The 26,938-nt window shown below is 46.0% G+C and overlaps 1 protein-coding gene across 2 annotated transcripts; it reads right to left on the bottom strand.

The window, feature by feature from the left end:
* Positions 1 to 25,353, bottom strand: LOC114805391 (receptor-interacting serine/threonine-protein kinase 1-like). Of its 2 annotated transcripts, none has more exons than XM_029056472.2 (11): positions 25,180 to 25,353; positions 20,184 to 20,397; positions 18,001 to 18,154; positions 16,497 to 16,634; positions 14,603 to 14,831; positions 12,210 to 12,359; positions 10,317 to 10,393; positions 8,564 to 8,654; positions 6,217 to 6,810; positions 2,290 to 2,433; positions 1 to 1,645 (listed from the first exon to the last, which is right to left on the bottom strand). In XM_029056472.2, exons 2-11 carry the CDS (start codon positions 20,333 to 20,335, stop codon positions 1,350 to 1,352), a joined length of 2,025 nt encoding a protein of 674 aa, XP_028912305.1. In that variant the 5' UTR covers positions 20,336 to 20,397; positions 25,180 to 25,353; the 3' UTR covers positions 1 to 1,349. The 2 variants fall into 2 exon arrangements, with proteins under 2 accessions (XP_028912305.1, XP_039766899.1); XM_039910965.1 differs by having other exon boundaries at positions 2,290 to 2,430.
* Positions 25,354 to 26,938: the final 1,585 nt, after the last annotated feature.

The following is a 26,938-nucleotide window of genomic DNA, read 5'->3' as shown; positions in this document are numbered from 1 at the left end:
GAAGCTAAAGATATCAAATTAAGTTTTATTGTCAAATTTAAGAAAAGATTAAAAAATGAAATCTTTCATATTCCAAACTTATCAATTCAAAGTTATTGCTGATTTGGGCTACATTCAAGAGACTTTCAATCAGCATCATAAAGGAGAATCAGGCAGTGACGGGTAGAGAAAGGGAATCAGAACATCTTTGGTTTCAAGGATCACCATTAAATCCATGGGAAAATACTACAGAGCGCTAAAAAGCAATAACACATCTAAGCAAGAACCCTTGGGACACATTACGAAGGTTGGAGAAGAAATGCAATTGAAGGCATTATTGGCAAGTAATAGTCAGAAAGTGCTTTGCAGTCACTACCAGTCATTTCTCACATTACATGGGAGAAAGATGGAATTTACATTCCCATTTTACAGAATGAGGAGACTGAGGCATGGAGAGGCTAAACAGAACTGTTCAGACTCATTAGTTAATTACAGGACTGAGTTTAGAACTCAGTAATAGGGTCTGTAATCTACTGTTCCACTTTGTTGCCCACAGTAAAAAAAATCACTCTGCTCTTAGGACAGGCGCCCAGATCTTAAGGAATACCCTATTCATGTATTTGTTAAGTACTTACTATGTGTCAAGCACTGTACTAAGTAAGCGCTGGGGTAGATACAAGTTAATCAGGTGGGACACAGTCCCTGTCTCACATGGGGCTCACAGTCAAAGTAGGAGGAAGAACAGGTAATTTAGTCCCTATTTTATTTCAACTGAGGAAAATGGGCCTAGAAGAGTCATATAGAAGAGTCAGAGGCAAATGGCAGAGTTGAGATTAAAACTCAGATCCTCTGACTCACAGGCCTGTTGCTTCTCTCCTTTTGTCCTGCAACGGAAGGTCAGCTTAGTGGTAGGGAAAGTTGTATGGAAAACAGCACAGAACTTGAGGGCCTGTGGCTTCCTTTTTCTCCAGTCCTCTTAAATACACTATTTTTACTTAGTCACAACATTTCACAGATCTAAGAACAAGAAACTATCAGTGAGTGGCACACTTTGAAAGGAGATCAAAAGCAACTGATCCAAACCATCAATTCTCACTCAATACCACATTTGGGATTTAGTTTTTGGAAGTATCTTGGAGATTTATATTTACCACCATGCACATTTTTTCTCCAATACCAAGTCTTCCTAGGTTGCCTTCTCTCTTCCAATCTCCCTAAATTTCATGAGCAGATTGGCAGGATTCAGTCCCTCAACCCAAAGAGGCCTCCTTGGCTAGTACAGGCCTCCTTGGCTAGTACAGGCCTCCTTCGTATAGTACACTTCCCAAAGTGGAAAAAAAAAGCGTTTGTATCCATTTCTGCTGGTTTCATCACTTGGGTTGGCTCTGGACCATGCGTATCAAACCATTTAGAAGATCTATCCTCTTGCACTCATAAAGAGCTTTGGCCAGCTTTCCCACGGTGGCCCCTTTATTGCCCTCTCTCATCAGCCACTTCTGGAGCATCTGATACACCTTTTCCTTCAGTCCATCTCGCTCATAGTCGTGGTCGATTTCGTCAATCTGGGCCTCGGTGAAACCCAGTTGACGGGCACAATTTTTCCACTGTTTGGCCAGGTTCTCTCTCACGGGGTGCAGGTGTTCATCAAGCAGACTCGACGGATTCTCTGCCAAAGGAAAAAGGAGAGGGATTCACGGGCCTGGTATCATCTTAATAATTCCCCGGGGTTTCCTGGAATTCATGAAATCGGGAAGGGGGGGGCAGATCAGAAGGGGGAAGAGGCATGAATAGCAAGGACTTCCTGCCACTTCTGCAGTTCTGCTCCAGAACGGCTCTCTCCCAGATGCTACTCGAAAGAACTAAAGGAACAGAGGGTAACTAAAATAGCTGACACTTCTCAGGCTAAGCTAGACATGCTCTGGATTCTTTTGTTTGTTTTTAATTCCAGCTCCTCACTGGACTGGACTTTTCCAATGCAATAGGTCTGAACCTGCAAATGGGGTTTCCCCCGACCTTCCTCCCCCTCCATTCTCAAATTACAGGAAGTCTACTATGCTCTTCAAGTTCACAGTAAGCTCTCAAATACCCAATGATGGAATGATTGACTTAAAGACACTCAGGACACAGTCTTCAAGCGAAAGGCTCTAGAGTGATGGGAGAACAAAAGTGGGCAGTTTTGAAGAGGTACAGAATTATAGGCCTTGTCCTAAATTAACGGAGAAGCAACTTCACTGAAGTAGGAGGGCATGTGTGAGGTGGGAGCCTAATGGTACATGTAGAAAGTTGCATTTCGGGGACGAGTTTGCTTACCAAAGATAGCCCATAACTCTGGCTGTGTCTGAGAGTTTAGATATGTGCTCACAGGCTGTAAACTCTTATCGTCAATCATCATATAATTGCAATTTCCGATCTGGATGGCACTGCTTCGGGTTATGCTGATACGTCCCAAGTCTTCTACCCAGAAGTCACGGAAAACAAAAATGACACTAATAAGTAAATGAATACAGATTCAACATGATAGAATACGCTGAGCAGTGCAGAGGGCTATAGAAAGGACTGCATTGGTTAAGAGGGAACACGGTCATTTAATTTTTGCAGAAAGTGTACAAGGTTTTTCAAAAATGGCTTCAGGACTGACTAGAGGGAAGTAGACAAATAGTGATTGTGTTATCCTTTACTTTTTGACTTTAGACAAACTATGAAGTCGAACATGTTGCTTCTTCGTGCACAAGATTTCCAGGAACCCTTCCTTCTCTTTGCAAATAGCTCCCAGGCTGGTCTGGGCACTTGGACTCCTGCATTGGGCCTCTTCACTGAACTCCCTGCCTTCTGCTACTCCCTTATTTAGCCCACACTTCTGCCCAGATCATTTCTCTAAAATGTCATTCTGTACAGAATCTCCACTTCCCCCAAATATCCAGTGGTTGCCTATTCTCCTTGGAATCAAGCAGAAACTCCTGGCCATTAACTTTAAAGCACTCAATCACCTCCCTCTCTATCTTCCCACTCTTTTCTCCCACCTCACCCTGGCTCACATTCCTTGTTCCTCTCAAGCTAACCTTTTCACTGTGCCTCGCTTTCACCTCTCTTGTCGTCGACCTCTTGCTCACCTCCTACCTCTAGCCTGGACCTCCACCCTCCTTTATCCAACAGACCACAGCTCTACCCATCTTCAATGCTGGCCCCAAATCTAGACTATAAGCCTGTTCCAGGCAGGGATTGTCTCTCTTTATTGCTGAATTGTACTTTCCAAGCACTTAATACAGTGCTCTGCACACAGTAAGCGCTCAATAAATATGACTGAATGAATGAAAAAAATCACATCTCCTCAAGGGGGACTTCCTTGATTCATTTCTAATCCCCCTTTATCTAAGCCCTTGGCTCAATCTAAGCCCCACTTTACAACCCCTAGCTCCCACATCACCACTTTGTGCCATCTAAACACTTAAGGATTTACAGCGCACCTAGCACTTACGTATCCTATTATTTTCTTCTATATGTAATTTAGTTACTGTCTTGTCTCTTGTGCAAACTTGTAAACTCTTGAGGTCTGGGACTATATCTACTAATTTTATAAATATGCTCCCATGTGCTTAGTAGGGTACTCTACACGATGAAGAAGTCCAATAAACACAGCTGATTGAACTAAGAAGAAACAACTCAAGTGGTAATGACATGGCAATAGACTAACTGAAGAGAGAACACTGATTTCATTATTTTAAGATAATTTTAATAATTAAAATTGAACGAATATGTCAAAAGAGTAGTTTATTTTTATGTCTGTCTCCCATTGTAGATCCCTTCTTGTGGGCAGGAATCGTGTCTAGCGACTCTATCGTATTGTCCTCTCCCAAATGTTACTACAGTGTTCTGCACAGATTAAGTGCTCAATTAATTTACAGGATTCCAAGTCTACCAGCATTTTAAAATTCCATTTAAAGACACCAGTCATTGATGTATAAAAAACAGCCCAGCTACCTAGCAAATCAATCCTCACTTAAACTTTGGCAATAAGGCCCAGACTGAAAAACAGGTTCTAAAAAATAGCAGGGATTACTTATGATAGTGCTGTGTATGAGAGAATATTTATTGTATTCAGCTATGGGCAATGACCTGTATAAAATTCCATGTTCAATTTTCCACCATCTGGGGAGTGCGAAGCAGTATGACCTGGTGGAAATAGCACAAGTCGGAAAGGTCGGGATTTGGGTTCTAATCCTGGTTGCTGGGTAACTCTGGGCAAATCCCTAACTTTTCTGTGCCTCAGTTTCCTCATTTGTAAATTGTGGATGCAATAACTGTTCTCTCCCTCCCTTAGACTATGAGCCCATGTGGGACAGGACCGTGTCCTGATTATCTAACCCAGTGCTTAGTATAGTGCTTGGTAGATAGAAAGCACTTAAATACCACATTTATAGTATTATCATTTCATAAAGTCTTCTTGTTCTTCTCAGTAAATGAAATAGAGTATAATATTTCTCTCTTGTATTTGAATAACACAATGAATTCTCACAAAACAAGAAGAGATAAATATAGATGAAATTATTATTCCATTCTTCACAGGGGGAAGAAAAAGAGAAGTGAATGAATTACCTATCCACATATTCCGACCCTTTGACCAGGGCCTCTTCTATCGGGGGCGTAATAATTCTTATTGGAATTTTAAAAAATGAAGTCCTTCAAATGGTGGCTTTGAGGAAATCCACAAAAGTTCATGGTCTATGGCTATGAGAAGCAGCATGGCCCTGTGGAAAGAACATGGGCCCGAGAGTCAGAGATCCTGGGTTCTAATCCCAACTTTCCCTCTTGCCTGCTGTGTGATCTTGGGCAAGTCACTTAGCCTCTCCATGCCTCAGTTTACTCATCTGCAAAAATTAATGAGTAAACTGCACCTGTTTTTCCCTCCCCATTAGACTGTGACCCCAAGTAGGACAGAGACTGTGTCCAACCTGATAATCCTGAATCTACTCCAGAGTAGATTAGCACAGTGCTTAGAACTAATACCACAATTTTCCTTTACTTTTTTTCAAAATTCACAAAACAAAAGTGAAACCTATAAATAGGCATTGACTAATACCCACTTTCATATTCTTTCCAGAAATGATCCCAAGAAATATTATTTGGTGAAAACCAATAGTGCCTCTTAGGATTACTTCACTGGGAGCATTCTTCCCGGGGTGGGGTCCCATTAATTTGAGGGGGTGGGGGAAGCACATTAAAGGGCCGGAATTCCACCCTTCAACCTCTTTTCACCTTCCCCCTCCATCCCTTTCTTTGCCCTATGGGTCCTTCTATTACCAGTGTTCAGGATGACTGGCTGAATTAATAATAAATAGTTGTGGTATTTGTTAAGCACTTATGTGCCAAGCACTGTTCTAAGCACTGGGGTGGATACAAGATAGCCAGGATGGACACAGTCCCTGTCCCATAAAGGGCTCACAGTCTTAATCCCCATTTTACAGATGAGGGAAATGATGCTCAGAGAAGTTATGCAACTTGCCCAAGGTCACGCAGCAAACAAGTGGTGGAGACAGCATTAGAACCCATGATCTTCTGACTCCCAGGCCTGCACTCTATCCATTAGGCCATGCTGCTTCTATGCATTTGGATCTCTGTCCTTTGGGCACTTGTATTCACCCTACTCTCAGCCCCACAACCCTCACATATATATCCATAATTTATTTATTTTAATGTCTGTCTCCCTCTCTAGACTCTAATCTCATTGAGAGTAGGAAATGTGTCTATCAACTCTTTTGTACTGTACTCTACTCTTCCACGTGCTTAGTAAAGTACTCTGCACCCATAAAGTGCTCAATAAATATCATTGATTGATTGACTGATTGACCAAGCAGCTAATTGTATACCTTTATTGGTGAGCCCTGGGATAACTACTATTTTCTCTCCTTTTCTAGGGCAACCTTTTTCACTAGTCTGCAGTTTTGGATGCCTTCACTTAACTCTGCCCATAAAAATATAAAAGAAGAAGGTGTTAGACTCTTGCCAACAAGCACCTTAAATTGATTTTAGCTTGTGTTGCCCAATTCCAATGGCCAGTGCAAAGCTTTATGAGTTTCCATGCTGGCCATTCTACCGATTAGAAAAAACAACTTTCCCAGTTGCTTGTGCTCTATGTCCCAGCCAGCAGCCACCTTCCTTTCAGGAAACAACTGTAGTTAGAAGAGCAGCTATTAAAAGACCAAACACATCTTGCAAGGAGAAATCAAAAGGCCTGCTTACCTATGGAAGCCAGGCTCTTGGGATAGGAAGAGGTTGGCATGTTGGCCAGCGGATCAAAATTAGTCTCTGGCACAGGAATTTTATGCAGGCCAAACAGAGGGCCTGGGTTTGGTTCGTACCCGTATTCCATGCTGGCCGCTGGCACCTCTGTGGGTCTTGTTCTTAAAGAAACACTGTGGCTGGCTGGTTCACTGCCCCTCCGTGGCAGTGAGGGAGCGGCACCAGCTGCCGCTGACTGCTGAGACCCAACGCTGGAACCAGCCGGACCATGGTAAGCGGCAGCCCTGGCTCTGGCAGGCTGAAGAGTCTGGGAAGGCCCGGGAGCCTTTGCAAAGGGGTCATGAGAGACTCTCCGTTTCCTTTCTTCTTCTATGTCTTGAGCAGCACTGTATTTGTTCTGGAAACTCTGCTGTTTATCTAGGCGTTCACCAAAGAGATGGTAGTTGGCTTCTTCCTGGAGTTTCTGCTGTAAGCTGGGCTCCTCCAAGGGGGCTTCGTTCTCCACAGGCTGGTTTCCAGGGTAAGGGCTGAACATGGCATCATCTACATAACAAGTCCCAAGGTCCTGGGAGCTGTGCAGTGAATTGGGCTGATCTGGAAAAGGGAAGGAGGATAAAATGCTGGAATGAATCTCACCTGGGTCGCAGGCCTGAGTCTTGAAGAAACAACATTTGGCAGGCAGCCACAAAAACTCCATCGTCCTGGGTGAGCCCAGAAAATAAATAGGCAATAGGATGTGTAATAGAGCCTGAGAGAGTAGGAGGAAGAGTGCCAGCACTCAGAAAGATAGCTTTTCACAGGCACAGAAGATGATAATAAAAACAACTGGGGTATTTGCTAAATGCTTATTAAGTGTCAAGCACTAAAGTAGGTACAAAATAATCAGGTCCCTCATGGGGCTCACAGTCTAAATAGGAGGGAGAACAGGAGAGCAAGATCTGAATCCCCATTCTGCAGTTGAGGGAACTGAGGCACAGAGAAGTTAAGTGACTTATCCAAGGTCAAACAGCAGGGAAGTGGTGGAGCAGGGATTAGAACCCAGGTCCTTTGACTCTCAGGCCCAAACTCTTTCTAATAGGCCATGTTGCTTCTCAGCCAAACTTGAGAGTAGGGTGGGCTTGGGCTCAGATCAGCCTTGGGTCTGGTGGAGCCAGGCCCCAAATCTACTGGCTGGGATTGGGTCACCCAGACTCTCCCTCCCACCCTCCAAAACCCAAATCCAACATGAGGCTCCAGGCAACTCTGAATTTTTAGGGTCATTGTGTCACTCACCATGAGTGAGTTGCTACTGCTGGTAGATCAATAAGGTGGCATTAAGAGACCAGACAAAATATTATCAGAAGTTGGAAAAAGATATTGAAGGCTTTTTTTGGGGGGTGGAAGGGTGGGGGGGAGAAGCATTTGTTAAGTGCTCATTATGTGCCAGGCACTGTACTAAGCACTGGGGTAGATATTAGCTTATCAGGTTGAACACAGCCCATGTCCCACATGGGGTTCACAGTAGTAATCCCCATTTTACAGATGGGGTAATTGAGGCACAGAGAAGTTCAGTGAATTGCCCGAGGTCACACAGCAGCCAAGTGGCAGAGCTGGGATTAGAAACTAGGGCCTTCTGACTCCCAGGCCTGTGCTCTATTAGGCCACGCTGCTTCTCCAAGCCTTGCTGGGGATAATTGGGTAATATGATTCCTTGTGGGATCAGCTCAAGAGGCCTGATGCTAACCTCTTGACAAACAGAGTTGGCCTCTTCGTGGGAAGAAAGGAGTCCAACGGCTTGCCCACAATCAGATGGAGGAAGAGCTTGGGTTAGAATCCACAACCCTTGAGGTTGTCGCTTTGCCAGGCTTCAAAGTTCGCTAAATTTTGAAGTACTCTAAGCACTCCTTTCTCAATGGAACTAGTTAGGAGGAATTTCTCAGAGATCTGACATTATTATTCAATAGCACTCTGACTGTACATTATCAATTTTTGTAATCTACCAATAAACTTACCATAAAACAATAAAAGTCTAACTCAGCCCAACAACAGGAACCAGGGCCCACAAGGGTTTGAAAGAAATTAGGATTCTGTTTGATTTTTGTTTTACACTGGTATTTCTGTTTTGCAGGTCCTCTGCCAAAAGGCCGGGCTGAGATTTCAGCAGGTGAGCCTTTCAAAAATAACCTACCCCTTAAATCAGATATTATTTTAGCTGTCAGAAAAAAATATTGTTTATTGCACATTCCCTGCAATATAGCAGAAGTAGTTTACAATCATCCTCCTCATTCAAGATGCACATTCCCTGACTGAGGTGGTTGATATGAAAAAACCCAACCTAAAGCAAAGGTGCGAAATCATGAAAAGTTACCTGGAGGTGTGCTGCTTGCACGGTAGGGTGTTGAGTCGATTTGGAGCGAGTGCATCCTTTGCACGATTTCATTTGGGGCAGGATACTTTTTCTACACATGTATACATGCACGCACGCACAGAAAAACAACATAGGTTTTAGTAAGCACCCAATCTATCAAATCAATATTAGAAGATAAGTCGAGATAGACCTCATCACATGGCTCATAAAATTGCTGGGGGGAAGGGGTGTAAGCACATATAGCCTAATGACTACTCTGAATCAGAATTTACAGTAGTAATAATGAAAATAATAACAACAACAATAATAATAATGTCATGTGTTAAGTGCTTACTATATACCCAGCACTATATACTACTAAGTACTAAGTTAATTCAAGTCAATCAAGTTGGACTCAGTCCCTGTCCTACATGGGGCTCCTAGGCTAAGTGGGGTGGAGAAAGAACAGATATTGAATCCCCATTTTACAAGTGAGGAAACTGAGCCCAGAGAAGTGAAACGACTGGCCCATGGTCACACAGCAGAAAAGTGCAGAATGATCCTCACCACTTAGCTTGATGGTGGAGATGAACAGATCCACTACTGAGTGCCTAAGTGCGGAACACCGTATTCAGCGATTAGGTTGAATTCTCCCATGGGAAGTATGGATGAGCCTCGGTCCTGAGACTCGAGGACTAAGTCATTGTGAGAAGAAATTGATTACAGTGCTGGTGGTTTGTACAGTGATGCTCTCACTTTCCTGTTAGTCACGTCTCCACTGGGGCACTGGGAAGTGCAGTGAGTGAGCAGGTGGAAAGGAGGGTAGCAAACCCAGAGGCAAAGGTATTTTCTCTCCCAAGTGACCTCGGCATAGTGCCAATGTTGTGCCTTAGTGCCCTGACTCAGAAGACAGTTGCTTCAGTAGCCATAGAGAGCTCTGCCATGAGATGGTAAGCTCCTTGAGGGCCGGGATCATGTCTAACAACTCGGTTGTACTCTCTCAAGTGCTCAGTACCATGCTCTGTACACTGTACATGCTCAATAAATACCACTGATTGCACTGTGGAGGAGGAGCAGCGTGGCTTAGTGGAAAGGGCACGGGCTGGGAGATGGAGGATCTGGGTTCTAGTCCTGACTCTGCCATGTGCCTTTTCTAGGACCTTGAGCACGACACTTACTATCTCTCAGCTTCAGTTACCTCATCTATAAATGGGAATTCAATACCTGTTCTCCCTCCTACTTAGATTGAGCCCTGAGCGGGACAGGGACTGTGTCTGACCTGATTATCTTCCCCAGCTCTTAGAACAGTGCTTGACACACAGTAAGCACTTAGCAAATACCACAGTTATTACTGTTAATATTATTATCATTACTGTCCACATTGGTCAGCTCTTTTCCCCAGGATTCTGGATAGGCCTGCCCACCTCTTGGAATGCCCAAGGTCTTTCTCAGAAAGCTTCACCGCTAATAGCATTGTCCCAACAGACGGAACAGAGGATAGAACCCAGATCTCCTGATTCCCAGAGCCAGAACTCTTTTCGTTGGATCAACAGCAAAGAGTATATGCCACTGGTTGTAGAGCGGAAGCAAAGCTCATGCTCCTTGCCCTTCTGAACAGACTCAGAGCTTATGCTCATTGCTTTGACTGTGGCTAATAAAAAAAGGTAGTTAAAAAAATGTATCGAGTATAGTACTGTCATTTTCATGTTAGAGATATTGCCCTATTTTGGTTCAAACCATCATTTGAACCAAAAGCACCTAGCATTTTACTTACTTTTAAATTAATCACATCTGTCTCCACGTTTATTTCAAAATGTTTCTGGTAAAAAGGACTGAATCCTTGGTGAATTCCTATAAATAAAAGAATGTTATCAATTCTTTAACAAAGATGTTTTTTGGTATGTAGGCAAAAATATTAACCCATGATCCTTAGAACATCAAATTCTCCTAAATACTACATGTGGATAGTAAACGTTTTTGAAATAGAAATGAGAACCCAGCATTTAAAAACTTCAAATGATGACTTGGTTCTGAAGTGATTCAGAGGTATGCACAAAGAATTGTTTGATGAGCCAAATGATGGCAAATTAAAACTGAAGAGAGGCCTCTCTGTTATTTCTGGATTTAACCAAGGATCGATTGGGAACCCTAGAAAGAATCGGTAAATCTCAGCCCTAGTGAGATAGCTGGATTCTGCTCACTGTCAGGAGTGGAAAGGAGGTTGATGGATGGTTTTGGGGTTCTGGAGAAAAACAGGGAGACTTGAAAAAGTAAAGTAGGTGCAAGGAAGAAGCAGCGGCAGAGTGCTAAACTAGACTGACCAAAAGCCACATAGTTTTCCACAAGAAAGGTGAAATAGGAGATGCCTGGGTGTTTCTGCTTTAACGCCTTTCCCCATCAGGAATTCAGAGATTGATTTGCCTTTCCCACTCACTTCTGCATCAGGGGCTAGGGCAGTCAACAGCTGGCTAAAGCCTCAATTCTGCTAATTTCCAGCCCACTGAATACAGTGACAATGAGATGACAGTCCTCTGTCCTCACACTACACTCTCTTCCCCTGTCATTTTCCACCCTGTTAACATTCTCCCCACTTCCCCATTCCAACCAGCTGTTTGGAGGAGGAAGGATTAAATAAGCAGTGGAGAAGCAGCATGGTCTAGTGAAAAGAGCACAGGCCTGGGAGTCAGAAGACCTGGGTCCTAATCCAAGCTCTGCCAAATGCTTGCTGTGTGACCTGGGGCAAGTCACTTAACTTCTCCATGCCTCAGGCCTCCTGTTCTTCCTCCTACTTAAACTGAGAGTCCCATGTGGGACAGGGACTGGGTCCAACCTAATTCACTTCTATCTAACCTAGCGCTTAGAAAAGCATTTGACATATAATAAGTGCTTAACAAATATCATTAAAAAATAAAATAAGGGAAGTTCCTGACCCTATAAATGACCCCAAGAAGTTATTAGAAGGAAGCTGAAGACATGGAAGCAGAGAAGCTGAAGGAGATATTTCTGCTCTGGCTATTCAGAAGAGGTGAAGACAGAAGGGAATAGGATCCAGAGCCAGAAGGGCAGTTCTGGGGATATAAAACTAGGTGGGAGAAAGCATGGGAAAGGACTGGAACAGAAAAAACTTAGGAAGCAAAGGTCTTTAGAAGAGGTTTCCTGAAGACTTGCAGCTGGCCCACAATGGACTGAGTCAGGGGACTGGTACCACCTTCTGAGAAAAAAGGAAAGAGTAGATTCCTTGGCAATTGCTAGTACCCTTTCCCCACCAACCCACGTGCAGCAGGTGCCCTGGATCATTAAAAGACATGCAGAAACGGATATGTCTTATTGGCAAGGCAAAACATGGGTCCTGTCTGAGATGGTCAGAAGAGAAAAGACACCAAACAAGGAAAAATAGTGAATGGAGGTGTGCAGGGAAGATACCATCATCAGAAGTCAAAAGGAACAAAGAGTACACAATAAAGATTAATTAAGCAGGGCAAAAGGGGGAAATAAAACAAAAGGTGATTATTGGTTGCTCTGGGCCTAAAGTGACCTCTTTTCGAGGGAAAAAGGGTTGAAAAGCTCCAGGATTCTACTTGAAATCAGAAGGAAATTGGGACTTCTTTTGCTAACTGAAAATTGAACTCCGGTCAGCATCCCACCTGAAAGGGAAGGGAATTCATACCTTCAAACGTTGGTCGGTCTTCTGGGTGGTCCTTCCAGCAGTGTTCCATTAGGTCAATGATTTCTTTTGGGCAGCTCACCCTGATGTCCTCCACGTTTGGCCTGTTACCATGTATAATGCCCCAGTAAATTTGCTGTTCACAGATAGCATCTGTAACACAAAGAGATGCCTCATCAGGGTCTTCCTCCTCAGGCTTTTCTTTCCCAGAGGTGTTTGTTCCCTCTCGGATTTGATTGCCTGATGTCTGTAGCTGGAAGCAGCATGGCGTAGTGGATAGAACACGGACCTGGGAATCAGAAGGTCATGCGTTCTAATCCTGGCTCTGCCACTCGTCTGCTGTGTGATCTTGAGCAAGTCATTTCACTTCTCTGTGTCTCAGTTACCTCATCTGTGAAAGGTACGGGGACTGTGTCCAACCTGATTTGCTTATATTCACCCCAGTGCTTACTACAGTGTCTGGCGCAGAGTAAGGGCTTAACAAATACCATAATTATTATTATCCCATCCCCAATCTGTTTTAAGGTCTGTATCCCCTGTACACTCTAAGTTCCTTGTGGACAGGGATCAAGTCTACCAACTCTGTTGAACTGTATTTTCCCCAAATGCTCACTACAGTGCTCCGCACACAGTACGTGCTCACTAAATACCACTAATTGATTAACTGATAGGTATCCACACTGGGCCTTTCGGTTGCCCACAACCACAGGTGAATTTCAATGTCATTGGTGTCTGATTATGAAGGGAAACTTTCAATCCTTAGTACTTATTGAACATCCGAGAGTGCTCTGTACTAAGAGCTTGGGAGAGTACAAAAAAGAGTTAGAAGACATGATTCCTGCCCTCAAGGAGTTTACTATCTAGTGACCAAGAGGTATACTTATACAAATGTATGTATGTATATACATGTGTGTCTACCTATCACCAGATAGATATTGTAACTTATAAGCAGAAAAGGCTTGAGGGGATGAGTTTACGCATTCCCTGATGGAGACGTCCAAAAAGAACTTGCTTTTTTGGCTAGAAGAGTTCACTTGAACTCTCACCAACTTCCCTGCCCCCGTCTCTCCCAGCTCCAGTCCATACTTCACTCTACTGCCTAAATAATTTTTCTAAGCAAAGTTCAATCCACATCTCCCCACTCATTTCCCGTACAGTTCCACATCGAGCAGACACTCCTTAGTATTGGCTTCAAACCATAGAGTCTGTCCCCGCATACCTCACCGATCTCCTCCTACCACTCAGCCCACACATTTCGTTCCTCTAGCACCAGCTTGCTCACCAAGACCCAATTCTCATCTATCTCACTTCCAAGCCCTTGCCCACATCCTTCCTCTGGCCTGGAACTCTCTCCCCCTTCATATATAACAGACCACCACTCTCCCCATCTTTTAAGCCTAACTAAAATCACAGCTCCACCAGGAGGCCTTCCTTGACTAAATGTTTTGTTCCCTAATCCCTCTCCCTTCTATGTCACCTGTGCACTTGGATCTGTACCCTGTAAGCACTTGATAATAATAATAATAATAATGATGGTATTTGTTAAGCACTTACTATGTGCCAAGCACTGTTCTAAGCACTGGGGAGGGATACAAGGTAATCAGATTGTCCCACGTAGGGCTCACAGTCTTAATCCCTATTTTACAGATAAGGTAACTGAGGCACAGAGAAGTTAAGTGACTTGCCCTAATTTATACAGCTAAGTGGCGGAGCCGGAATTAGATCCCATGACCTCTAACTCCCAAGCCCTTGCTCTTTCCACTGCTTCTATTCACCCCACCCACCGCCTCATATCACTGATGTACATACCCAAGATTTATTATGGATAAATAATTTTATTAGTTCCACCAAGACAAAGTAGGCTGGGAGTATTATATCCTCATATCCAACAATTACTCCCCTCAGCCTTCGAAGCCTTATTGAAGGAACATCTCCTTCAATAGCCCTGCCCTAAGTCGTCTTTTTCTCTTCTCCACTCCCTTCTACGTCACCCTGACTTGCTCCCTTTCTTCATTCCCGCCTCCCAGCCCCACTGCACTTATGTACATACATATCTATAATTATTTATATTATCATCTGTCTCCCCCTCTAGACCGCAAGCTCACTGTGGGCAGGGAACTTGTCTTTACTATCCCAAGCAGTTAGTACAGTGCTCTGCACGCAGTATGTGCTCAATAAATACGACTATTATGTTTTGGTAAACATGATGGCTGATTTCTGTTATGTTCCAATTCTTATCATGCTCCAAGCACTGGACTTATTTTCAAGGCCGGACTACAGTTCTCTGATTTCCAAGGAGGAAATCCTCTCAATTTTACCAAGTTCATTCTCAATGTGGGGGGTGTTGATTTCTTATGAAAAAATTAGTCAACTAAAAATCCCCGCAAACATCTTACGTTCATATGGCTCCTTATTGGCAAAAATTGCCCAGAGCACAATGGCGAAGCTGTATACATCTGATTTCTCTGTGGGCTTGGTGTTGACACTACTCAAGTGCTCGGGGGCCATGTAGAAGAGGGTACCAGCAGCTGCCTCAGGGGCGCTCTTCATTTTCCTCTGCCTATTGTTTTCCTCTTTAGTCAGCTTACTCCATGTTTTGAAGGCGGCAACACCAAGATCAGCTATCTGCAAAACAGGATCAAACCAGAGTGGTGGTACAGCAAAATGTGAGTAGGGCTCCACTTGGAATAACAGTTGTGCTATTTGTTAAGCACTTCCTATGTGCCAGGCACCATACTCAGTGCTGAGGTGGACACAAGCAAATAGGGGTGGACACAGTCCCTGTCCCACATGGGACTCACAGTCTTAATCCTCATTTTATAGATGAGGGAACTGAGGAACAGAGAAGTGACTTGCCCAAGGTCCCACAGCAGGCAGGTGGCAGAGCCAGGATTAGAATCCAGGACCTCTGACTCCCAGGCCTCTACTCTATCCAATAGGCCACGCTGCTTCTCCAAAAAATCTACAGTGATGCCAAAGCTGGCATAAACCATAGCCTTCCCAGTACATTTCAGATTCAGGTCTGTCTTCCCAGGAATTGTGAACCACACAGTTTCATGGTTTCCTAGCAACCAAGAGATTTTTTTTTACCGGAAGTTTCTCCTGAGTTTACCAGCTATTTAGGGGTTTTTCTACGGCCTCTCTTATTTCATAAAGCAACCAAAGGCTGTGAGAAAGCAGAAGGCACATCTGACAAGAATGAAAACAATAACAGGCCATGGCTGGAACTCTAATTAACTTCCATGTTACCGGAAAACTGTCAGGATAATAGTTGCAGTTAAAAAAGCATTCTCCTTTCTTTTCAGGAGACTCGTGCCTGCTTCGATAGCAAATACTGATCAGGTAGTCAGTCTCCCCTGAACAGTTCTTCCATTGGTTCCCTCAAAAATCATTTCATAAGAAGCAATATGCAGCCCCAAGAGTTCCATTAAACAGTCAACACTCTTGAGTACAAGCGCTATAGCACTTCTTGTCTTTTGAAATTGCTGGCCAGGACCTAAGAGGAGAATAATAATAATAATAATAATTGTTAAGCACGTACCGTGCGTCACGCACTGTAATAGGGTTGGAAGAGATACAAGATAACCAGGTTGGATGCAGTCCCTGCCCCACATAGGGTCCACAGTCTAATAGGGAAGGAGAGCAGGTAATTTAATTCCCATTTTACAGGTAAGGAAACTGAGGCATAGAAAAGTCAAGTGATTTTGCCCCAAGTCACACAGCAGTTAAGTGGTACAGCCGGGAATTGAAGCCGGCTCCCCTGACTCACAGGCCCATGTTCTTTCCCCTTGGACACGCTGAGAAGGGCAAAATGAGAGGAGGGAGATATAAGGGCTAGGAAAAAAATGGGAAGGGTAAAGAGAAGCAGCTAGGTAGAGCGGTGATGGGGAGGAAAACAAGGAGCAAAACGATATGAGCAATGCCAAGATGGCCCAGATTGATATTCCATCTTTGCCAGTGGCAAAAAATGTCCAAAATGAGATCGTGAGAAGAAAGCAAAGGTCACAACTCCCTTTCTCTGGGATTGTGGGTATTCATGACACGAATCTTGGTTACTAGAATTTAGAGTAAGGCTCCTCAAAGTGGTCTTTATGAGACTGCAGTAATTCCTGGGAGTGAACAAAAATCTTTTGTTCCTGACACTGCAGAATTTAAACCTTGGTCCCCTTGCTTTTCACCCTAACCATCAACTGCTAAGACTCTGGAGTACCCACCAAGTGTGAGGATCACCCGATATACACCTAAATATAGATTGAGCGTATTGCCTCTTTTCCGGGAGTGTACATTCACCTTAATGTGAAAGTCATCATCAACAAGGATGTTTTCTGGTTTCAAGTCTTTGTGGATTACACCTTCTCCATGCAAGTAGTTCATTCCTTCGGTGATCTCCAGAATAGTTCTCCCTTTCACAGACAAGGGGATACTGGTCTAAAACAAAGTGATAACATCTTTTCAAAGACAATAACAATAGGTAAGACAAGACGATGCTCTAGCAAGCTAGTGAATGGATGCCCATTAATTTATCCAATTAACTGTCTCCTCACAGGTGAATTTTCTGTGTTTCAACATCACATTTGCAACTATCAGATACTTCCCTGTTCAATGAAATTGTTTTCTTCTTCTAGGTCCAAAGGCCTTAATCATAGTTATGGAATTTATTAAGTGTTTACTTACCACATGCCACATACTGGGGAAAGTAATGGGATGGGGCTTCACAGTCTAAAATCCCCATTTTAAGGATAATAATAAAACTGGGGAATTAAGCACTAACTGTGTGCCACCCACTGTTCTAAGCACTGGAGTTGATACAGTAGAAACAGATCTGACCCAGTCCCTGTCCCACATGAGTCTCACACCCTAAGCGGGAGGGAGAACAGATATTTTATCCCCATTTTAGACATAAAGTAACCGAAGCACAGAGAGGTTAAGTGACTTGCCCAAGGCTATACAACAGACCTGTGGCAGAGCTGGGATTAGAACTCAGGGCCTATTACATCCTGCCAATCTTGGTAATAATTGTGGTACTGATAAGTGCTTATTTTACGATAACACTGTACTGAACACCAGGGTAGTTACAAGATAATCAGGTCAGTCAAAGTCCCTGTCCTACATGGGACTCTCAGTCTAAGTACGAGAGACAACAGACATGCAACCCCCATTTTACAGTTGAGGAAAATGAGGCAGAGAGAAGTTACTGACTTGTCCAAGGTCAGACAGCAAGCAACTGACAGACCGGGGATTAGAACCCAGGTCCAAATCCCAGGCTCGTGCTTTTTCCACTATTCAACACTATACCGTTGTTAATCCAGGGCCTTCAGATTACATACTGCCACTGGTCTACTGTTTGGAAAGAGGAACAGGCAATATTTTCCTCAAGAAGAATAGAGTCTAATGTGATGGGATTCCCCCATCATGAACTACAGAGGAGCCTCGAGATCAAGGACCTGCAGGAAGATACTGATTATCATACTACTGATGAGCAGTGCTTTAGACACTCTCTCACTCCTGTCCATTACGTATCCACTGGGGCATTGGAGGTGACCAGCAAGTAGGGAAGTTGAGGACTGATTGCTAAGTGGAATTAACAGAATATGATTCACCTGGGAGTATTTCTTTCCTTCAAGTTTTCATTAATAATAATAATAATTACAGTAATTAAGCATTTACTATATGTCAAGCACTGTTCTAAACACTGGGGTAGAATCAAATTGAGCAGATTAGACACAGTCCCTAGATTAGATTAGACTAACTCCGAACATCTAGAAAACAGTTGCCCAACGAGTTCTCTACTTACTGTCTTAAGCACTTTCATCAAGTTTCCCTTCGGCATGTATTCCATCACAAGAGAGTAGTTGCCATCTTCCAAAATAAAGCCTAGGAGCTTCACTACCCGACTGTGATTCAGTTTGTGCATTATCTTTCCTTCTTCCAGAAGGGAGGCATTAAACCTGTGGAAAGGAAGCAGGAGGATGACAAAGCTTAAAAATAATAATAATAATTGTTGTATTTGCTAAGCACTTACTATGTGCCAGGCATTATACTAGTGCTAGGGTGGATACAAGTAAATCAGGCTGGACACAGTCCCTGTCCCACGTGGGGCTCACAGTCTTAATCCCCATTTTAAAGTTGAGGTAACTGAGGCACAGAGAAGTAAAGTGACTTGCCTAAGGTCATACAACAGACAAGTAGCAGAGCAAGGATTAGAACCCAATACAGTTTTAAAACAGATAATCTACAGCTTCTTAACCAAAATTCATTCAGTTCTAGGCCAGGGAGGGCAGAGGTTCACTTTCTCAACTACCGTAAAGAGGAGCCCAGGTGACAAGAATAGTGGGGTCAAAAGGGTAAAAGCAAAATGCAGAATGAAAATGCTCCTTTGGGGAGCACATGATGGAGTCTACCGGTGAGACTGACGAGTAAGTGTCTGTGCAGAAGTATTAACAGAGCTAGCTGTTTGTGCAGCATCAACAACGCTGAGACTAAGAGGGCAACGAGCAAGTCAGTGGGAGGAAATGCAAGCCAAAGTTACCCATTTAAGGCCAAAGTGACCACAGCCCAGGGTGGTCTCTGCGGTCTTTGCCATCCATGGTAGATAGCTACTTTTCAGGATCCTGTTGGACCCGTCCACTACACAGAATGTCCTCGGTGGCTCTCCTGTCAGAAATCTTCACCTCTGAGATGGAAGAGTCCCAACAAGCGGAATCCTTGCCTCCTGATGGTCACGGTAGTGCTCTTTTCATGGACCAATAACAGGGCTTACAGTCGAGCAATGATTCTAGAGGAAAAGGCCTGGCCTGGGCCTACTGCTGACTATCATTGGCTAATTATGAAAGCTTGGGCAACTAACTGGACAAAGTTAATGAACCGCCTCTACACAAAACTTTATTTTTTTTAAAAAAATGCTATTTGTTAAGTGCTTACTAGGTGCCAGGCACTGTATTAAACCCTGGGGTAGAAGCAAGATCATCAGGCTGGACATAGTCCATGTCCCACATGTGCCTCATTGTCTAAGTCAGAGGGAGAAAGAACTAATCCCCATTTTAAAGGTGAGTAAACTGAGGCCCAGAGAAGTTTAAGGGTCTTGCCCTACCTCACACAGCAGACAAGAGGCAGAGCCAGGATTGGAACTCAGATTCTCTTGCTCCCAGGGTCAAGCTCTTTCCACTAGGCCATGCTGCTTCTCTATCTGGTACTCTTGGGAGCAGATGCCATCTTTACACTGTGCCTCCCTACCACTTACCTGCAAACTCAGAGAAGAATCCCTACACGGATTTCTGACACCAGTCCGACCTCCCTCTTCTCTAGCAGCTGAAATTGGAGGGAGGTGAGGGGGACAAATCCTCTTACAATCCTGCTAGTGAGTACATATCTTGAGAGCAGGGATGCTCTCTATTATAATAATATAATAGTACCTGTTAAGTACTTACTACATATCAGGTACTGTGCTAAGTGCAAAAGAACTACCAAAAGAACACCCTCCTTATTTTCTTTTAAGGGGAAAGTCTGAACTGCTAGTGGGATTCACTTTGGCCAGCATATTAAAACATAAAAGCACTCTTGCCTAGTGGAAAGAGCAAGGGCCTGGGTGCCAGAGCACCTGGGTTCTGCTGTACGACTGTGGCGAAGTCACTTAACTTCTCTGGGCCTCAGTCCCTCATCCACATGATGGGAAGTCAATACCTAATTAGACTCTATGCCCGTCAATGGGCAGGGACTGTCTCTATCTGTTGCCGATTTGTATATTCCAAGCGCTTAGTACAGTGCTCTGCATATAATAAGCGCTCAATAAATACTACTTGTTCTGTGGGATCTGATTACCTTGTACCTTCCCCAGGGCTTAGTTCAATTCTTGGCACATAACAAATACCCCATTTACTATTATAAAATCAACCTGGCAGGCGGCAACCACGACAGTTACGTACTCATTTCTACTGAAGGAAGATAGAGGAACTCCCCCTCTGCTTGATTCCAACTTACTCGGTGCGCTGCGGGCCGGTGTACACGTTTTTCAGCACCACCAGCCCGTGGCTCCTATGGAAACACAAGGACACCAATCCAAACCCCCCACTGTCGAGCTGTTCTTTCTCCAGGAGGTCGTCACTGCTTATCTGCATCTTGGCCAATGACATGTCTGCACTTCTCAGGAGGCACAGTCTTTCGGCACCCCGCACCTGTCTCTGGGGCAGTAAAACTGTAAAGAAAGGAGAGAACGCAACCTTTTGAATGGGACCCATCAATATTTGAGAATCTGTGCAGCTATTCTTTGAGCACGTATTTGACAGATTTGTTCCTGGCAACAACTGTGAGAAGCAGAGTGGCTTAGGGGACAGAGCACGGATCTGGGAGTCAGAAGGACCTGGGTTCTAATCTTGGCTCTGCTACATAATAATAATGATGATGGTATTTGTTAAGTACTTACTATGTGCCAAGCACTGTTCTAAGCACTGGGGGAGATACAAGGTAATCAGATGGTCCCACATGGGGCTCACGGTCTTAATCCCTATTTTACAGATGAGGAAACTGAGGCACAGAGAAGTTAAGTGACTTGCCCGAAGCCACAGAGCCAACAAGTGGCAGAGTCGGAATTAGAATCCAATTCCTCTGACCCCCAAGCCTACGCGGACTGTGTCCAACCTGATTAACTTGCCCCTACCCTAGTGCTTAGAATAGTGTTTGGCACATAGTAAGTGCTTAACAAGTACCATCATTATTGACTGGGCTGCTCCTAGAGCTTGAGGTATCTTGCCCTGCAGAGAGAATGCTTGGATAAGGAGAGTTGGAAGACATGGGAAGTCACAGGAGCAATGCTGAAACCAAAAAACCATTACCGGCATGTCCGAGACACCATACGTGACGCTGAGCACGCAGCATAATGTGATGAGGTCCAGGCTGGCCTGGAAGCCAACTGCCCGGCCCTCCGCCCAACCCAGCTCCTCCCCGCATCCACCCGTCAAGCTGTAGGTCAAGGCCCATAAGGCTGCAGAAAGGGGCCACTATCCATTTATCTGCTTCAGCACCTGGAGTGGCCCTCCTAGTGGCTTAGTTGTCTTTTTTTTTTTAAATGGTATTTGTTAAGCACTTACTATGTGCCAGGAACTATGCAAAAGCACTGGGTTAGAAACAAGCTAATCAGGTTGGGCACAGTCCCACATAGAGTTCACAGTCTTAATCCCCATTTTACAGATGAGGTAACTGAGACCCGGAGAAGTAAGGTCAGTCAGTCCACTGTGTGCAGGGAATGCGTCTGTTTATTGCTTTATTGTACTCTTTCAAGTGCTTAGTATACAGCTCTCTGCACACAGCAAGCGCTCAATAAATACAATTGAATTAATTAAGTGTTTACTACATGCACTCTACTAGGCACCTGGGGATTACAACACAGCAACAAGCAGACACATTCCCGGCCCACAACGAGATTGCAGTCTGAGGGGAAGATGGACATGAATATAAATAAATTACAGATATGTATATTAATGCTGCGGGGTTGGGAGGGAGGATGACTAAAGGGAGCAAGTCAGGGCAACACAGAAGGGAGGGAGAGAAGAGGAAAGGAGGACTGAAGTGACTTGCCCAAAGTCACACAGCAGATAAGTGGCAGAACTGGGCTTTATTATTATTATTATTATTATTATTATTATTATTATGTGTCCTGACTACCCACCTTGGTCCCATCTCAACTGAGTCACACTACACAGGCTTTGATTGAGATAAACACTCCTACAAAACAGATTTTAGATGCTTAATATCTTGGCGAGCCCCTTGCTTGCACGAAGCACTCAACGGTTGAGACATCAAGCCTAGTTAATGAGATGATGGTTACAAATGCCCTGATGGACTAGAGACAATTCCTGGCTGGAGGGACATCATCAGACAATCACACACAGCAAAGTGAAAAATCGTTTAAGATGCCATAAAGAGAGAGTCAGACAGAAAACAAGAGAACATCTTCCAAACCATTTCTTCCCTATTTCCTTATTTCTCCCTACTTTAGTATCACTTTCTCATTTGGATAGCATCACGCTGTCGACAGGCAGATGGGCCACAACTTCCTTCCTATATTACTCAACACCCTGATAAGTCTGTTCATGAATGTTATCACTGCCAACCAATTCTATCCTGTGATTCATTTTTGTAGATTAAAGCTCTTGTCCGAAAATATTGTTTTGCTCTATAATCATGTTTCATTGATAAACGTTTCTTTTTTTTTTCCCTTGGCAGAACAGGACTGTTAGACTCATTTTACAAATAGGTAATTAAGGGAAACAGCGTGGCTTAGTGGATAGAGCCCAGGCCTGGGAGTCAGAAGGATGTAGGTTCTAATTCTGGCTCTGTGAACTGGGGCAAGTCATTTCACTTCTCTGTGCTTTAGTTACGTCGTCTGGAAAATGGGGACTAAGGCTGTGAGCCATATGTGGGACAGTTAAACTTATCCTCTGTGGGCCACATCCCCTGCTTACTGCCTCAGCACTTCCAGGCCAATTCCACACTTATGAACCATCCAGAATGTGTCCTAGTGGGGTGAGAACATCTGGGAGTCAGGAGGCCTGGGTATTCATTCTAAGTCTGCCACTTTCCTGCTGTATGACCTTGGCCAAGTCACTTAATTTCTCTGAGCCTCAGTTTCCAATTTTGTATGCAGAGAACTTTACTTAGTACGGGGAGAGAATAAACAGGTGAGAATCAGACACTGTCTCTCTCCCTCGGTGATGGGGCTCTGAAAAAAATGGGGATTTAAGACCAGCTCTCCCTCCTTTAGACTGTGTGCTCTGTGTGGGGCAAGGACTGTGTTTGACCTGATGATCTTGTATGTACCCGAGCACTTGTACCGAGCACTTGTACAGTGCTTGGGCTAGGGTTATGTATTCCAATGCTAACCTTCTCACCATGCCTCGACCTCGCCTAACTTGCCACCGACCCCTCGCCCAAGTCCTGCCTCTGGCCTGGAATGCCCTCCCTCCCCAAATCCGACGGACAATTACGCTCCGCCCCCCAACTTCAAAGCCTTACTGAAGGCACATTTCCTCCAAGACGCCTTCCCTGACTAAGCGTCCCCTTTCCTCTTCTCCCACTCCCTTCTATGTCGCCCTGACTTGCTCCCTTTGTTCTTCTCCCCTCCCAGCCCCACACTACTTATGTACATATCTGTAATTTATTTATATTAATGTCTGCCTCAGGGGGCCCACTAAAGCTCATTGAGGGAAGGGAATGTGTCTGCTTATTGTTGTATTCCCCCGAGTGCTTAGTACAGTACTCTGCACACAGTAAGCGCTCAATAAATACAATTGAATGACTACTTATGGGCAGGGACCATGCCATATTTATTTTGTGGGCTTCCAAGTGCCCAGTATCATGCTCTCTTTACCAGAGCCACCCAATTAATGCCACGGATAAAGAGGATGAAAGTGGAAGGGAGGGCCACATAAGAAGTGGGAGGGGTGGCCCATATATATCTTGACTTCCCCTCTCCACCCGCACTGCCGGTGCCCCCTCCCCTGTTCACTCTTTCCACCCCCAGATGCCCCAAGTCCACACTTCCTGCTGCCCTCTTCTACTGCCACTTCCCTTTCCTTTCTCTGTGCAGCTCCTCACTTCCCGGCACCACGCTGCTTCTCTTCCACGCACTCCTCCATCAGACTTCTTGAGCCCCGGGAGTGAGTCGTTGTCCCTCCTGGAATCGGGGGACCTGGGTTCTAATCTTCACTCCGCCACTTGCCTCGTTAGACCTTCAGCAAATCACTTAACTTCTCTATTTCTCGATTTCCTCATCTCTCTCCCCTTCAGAGAGTGAGCCCAATAAGGCACAGGGTCAGTAACCGATCCGTTCATCTACCCGAGGGCAGAGTACGGCGCCTGGTACACAGCAAGCAGTCAGATGCCACAACTATAATATCATTAGCCAGTATCTCTTCTGTGACCTGCACACGGTAGGGATGATTTAGACGTGGGATTCCAACCCCGGCTTCCCCTCGATTTTCCTAGAATCCTCTCTTCTTCTCCTCCTCCCGCCCCACCTACTGTGCGGCCTACACTGTAAACAGTACAGTGCCTGTCACATAGTAAGCGTTTAACAAATACCATTATTATTAAAATGGCAACCCTCGAGAAGCAGTAAGAGCGGCAGCTGTTGGAAGAGGTCGACCCGGTCCTCCCTCAATAAGACCGAAGACAGAAAAGGGCGAAACAGGAAAGTGAAGGCGGGATACAAAGAAACTGCAGGGCAGGGAGGGAATGGCCAGGGGACTAGAAAGAGCAGGAACTGACAAGGAGAGGCCCGCGGGGGGTGGAGATGGCTGGTTTGGAAGGGGAGTCCGGGTGGCCAGAAGCGGGGAGATCGGGGAGGGGGTGGGGGGTTGGCCCGGGGTGGTAATGGGGGGAGGATTGGGAGGACGACGGTCGACAGAGAGGCCCAGTTAAGGCCTGCACCCCTCGCCCGGATCGCCGCCCCTTTATTTCCCCCACCCCATCCACCATTCCTTCTCCCCATTGGTTCGGCCGCTGGCCGTCCCGCACTCCTTCCCCTTTCTTTTTTTCTACGGTCCTCGTCAAACTCTGTGCCAGGCGCCGTACCGGGCCCCGGAGTAGATACGAGTTCATCAGGTTGGACCCGGTCCCCGTCCCACACGGGGCTCGCGGGCTCGAACTCCATTTTAGAGACCAGGGGGAAGTGAGACCCAGAAAAGTTAGTCCCCGAATGGGTAGGACCCTCCCCGCGGGAGTCCCGGGATCCGGGTTCTAAACCCGCCTCCGTCACCTGCCTTGCCGTGTGACCTCGGGCAAGTCACGTAGCTTGTCTGTGGCACGGTTTCGTCCTCGGAAAGCCAGGGATTCGATTCCCGTCCTGGCACCCCCTTCCGCTGAGACCCCCGTGGGGTGGGGCCTGCGTCCGACCTGCCGACGGGGTATCTTCCCCAGTGCCTCCTATGGAGTAGGCGCTTAACGACTGGCCCGACGAGCTGCCCCTGGGCCAACTCACCCAACGTGGGGAAAGGGGCTCCGCTTTGCCGGCGCTGTTCCGGGAAGCGGGGGATCGGGGGAGGGTCCGGGGTCCGGTGACTAACGGGCCCGCGCGGCCGGCTGCCCCCCGGACTGACTTAGCGGCAGCCCCCACGCCGCCCGCTCCGCCATAGGCCAGCTTCGTCCACGGCCAAGGCGCTAAGTCGGAAGCGGAGCGGGGGGGCGGGAGCAGAGGGACTGGGGCGGGGCTGGGGCGGGAGCAGAGGGACTGGGACAGGGGTTGGGGCGGGAGCAGAGGGGCTGGGGCGGGGATGGGGCGGGAGCAGAGGGGCTGGGGCAGGGGTTGGGGCGGGAGCAGAGGGGCTGGAGCGGGGATGGGGCGGGAGCAGAGGGGCTGGGGCAGGGATTGGGGCGGGAGCAGAGGGGCTGGGGCAGGGGTTGGGGCGGGAGCAGAGGGGCTGGGGCGGGAGCAGAGGGACTGGGTTAGGGTTGGGGCGGGAGCAGAGGGGCTGGGGCAGGGGTTGGGACGAGAGCAGAGGGGCTGGGGTTGCGGCGGGAGCAGAGGGGATGGTTTGGGATGGGGCGGAGCCGAGGGGTTGGGGCAGGGGTTGGGACGAGAGCAGAGGGGCTAGGGCGGGGCTGGAGCGGGAGCAGGGGGCTAGGGCGGGGCGGAAGCAGAGGGGCTGGAGCGGGAGCAGAGGGGCTGGAGCGGGAGCAGAGGGGCGGGAGCAGAGGGACAGGGGTTGGGGCGAGAGCAGAGGGGATGGGAGAGGGGCTGGGGCAGGAACAGTGGATCTGGAAGTCATTTTAAAGCATCAAAATAATCAATAACAATTAAAGATAGAATTAAAATGATAAAATATTTTGTGCTTTCTATTACTTGGGTCAGTGTGGGATGGGGAGCAGGAGGGCCTCATCCGTTTCGCCGCCGAGCTCTTGCTCATGTCTTGCCTCTGGACTGGAACACCCTCCCTCCTCAAATTCATTCAGTTCATTCATTCGATCGTATGTAACTGAGCACTTACGGTGTGCAGAGCACTGTACTAAGCGCTCGGAAAGCACAATTCGGTAACGCATAGATACAATCCAACAAGGGCTCACGGTCTCGAAGGGGGAGACGGACAACAAAACGAAATAAGTAGACGGGCATCCAGAGCATCAAAGAACAATCTATTTAGTTAATGAGGTGTCCATCCCCTTGATTCTATTTATCGTGATTATGTTGTCTTGTTTTTGTCCGCCTCCCCGCATTAGACTGTGAGCCCGTCATTGGGCGGGGATTGTCTCTGTTGCCGAATTGTGCATTCCAAGCGCTTAGTACCGTGCTCTGCACATAGTAAGCGCTCAATAAGTACTACTGAATGAACAATAAGAACATTACTCTCCACACCCTCGCACCTAAACCCTCCTTTCCTCTTCTCCCACTCCCTTCTGCGAGGCCCCGACTTGCTGCTTTAATTCATCCGCACCCTCCAGCCCCACAGCACTTACGTATATATCTGTAGTTCCTTTATATTAATATTAATGTCCGTCTCCCTCTCTGGGCTGTAAGCGCGTTGTGACCAGGGAATGCGTCCGTTTATTGTTATCGTGAACCCTCCCAAGCGCTTAGCCCAGTGCTTTGCACACCGTAAGGGCTCACTAAATTCAAATGAATTCAGTTGGGGGTCGTTAATTCAGGCGGGAACAAAGAGAGGACAATGACTGTGGGCAAGTCACTTAACTTCTCTGTGCCTCAATTCCCTCATCTGTAAAATGGGGATTAACTGGGAGCCTCA

Source organism: Ornithorhynchus anatinus, chromosome Y2 (genome assembly GCF_004115215.2).
Source record: "Ornithorhynchus anatinus isolate Pmale09 chromosome Y2, mOrnAna1.pri.v4, whole genome shotgun sequence".
In the NCBI taxonomy this organism is placed as follows: Eukaryota; Metazoa; Chordata; class Mammalia; order Monotremata; family Ornithorhynchidae; genus Ornithorhynchus; species Ornithorhynchus anatinus.
Note: the sequence above shows the minus strand (reverse complement) of the source record. Positions and strands in the feature narration are given on the sequence as shown.

What these genes read in the sequence shown, in the direction of transcription:
- LOC114805391 (XM_029056472.2), bottom strand. Translation starts at nt 20,335, where the DNA reads ATGTCATTGGCCAAGATGCAGATAAGCAGTGACGACCTCCTGGAGAAA. An exon ending in CAATAAGGAGCCATATGAAC is followed by an intron (nt 12,360 to 14,602) that starts GTAAGATGTTTG and finishes TTTGTGTTACAG; the next exon opens with ATGCTATCTGTGAACAGCAA. An exon ending in TGCAAGCAGCACACCTCCAG is followed by an intron (nt 6,811 to 8,563) that starts GTAACTTTTCAT and finishes TCCCTTTTCCAG; the next exon opens with ATCAGCCCAATTCACTGCAC.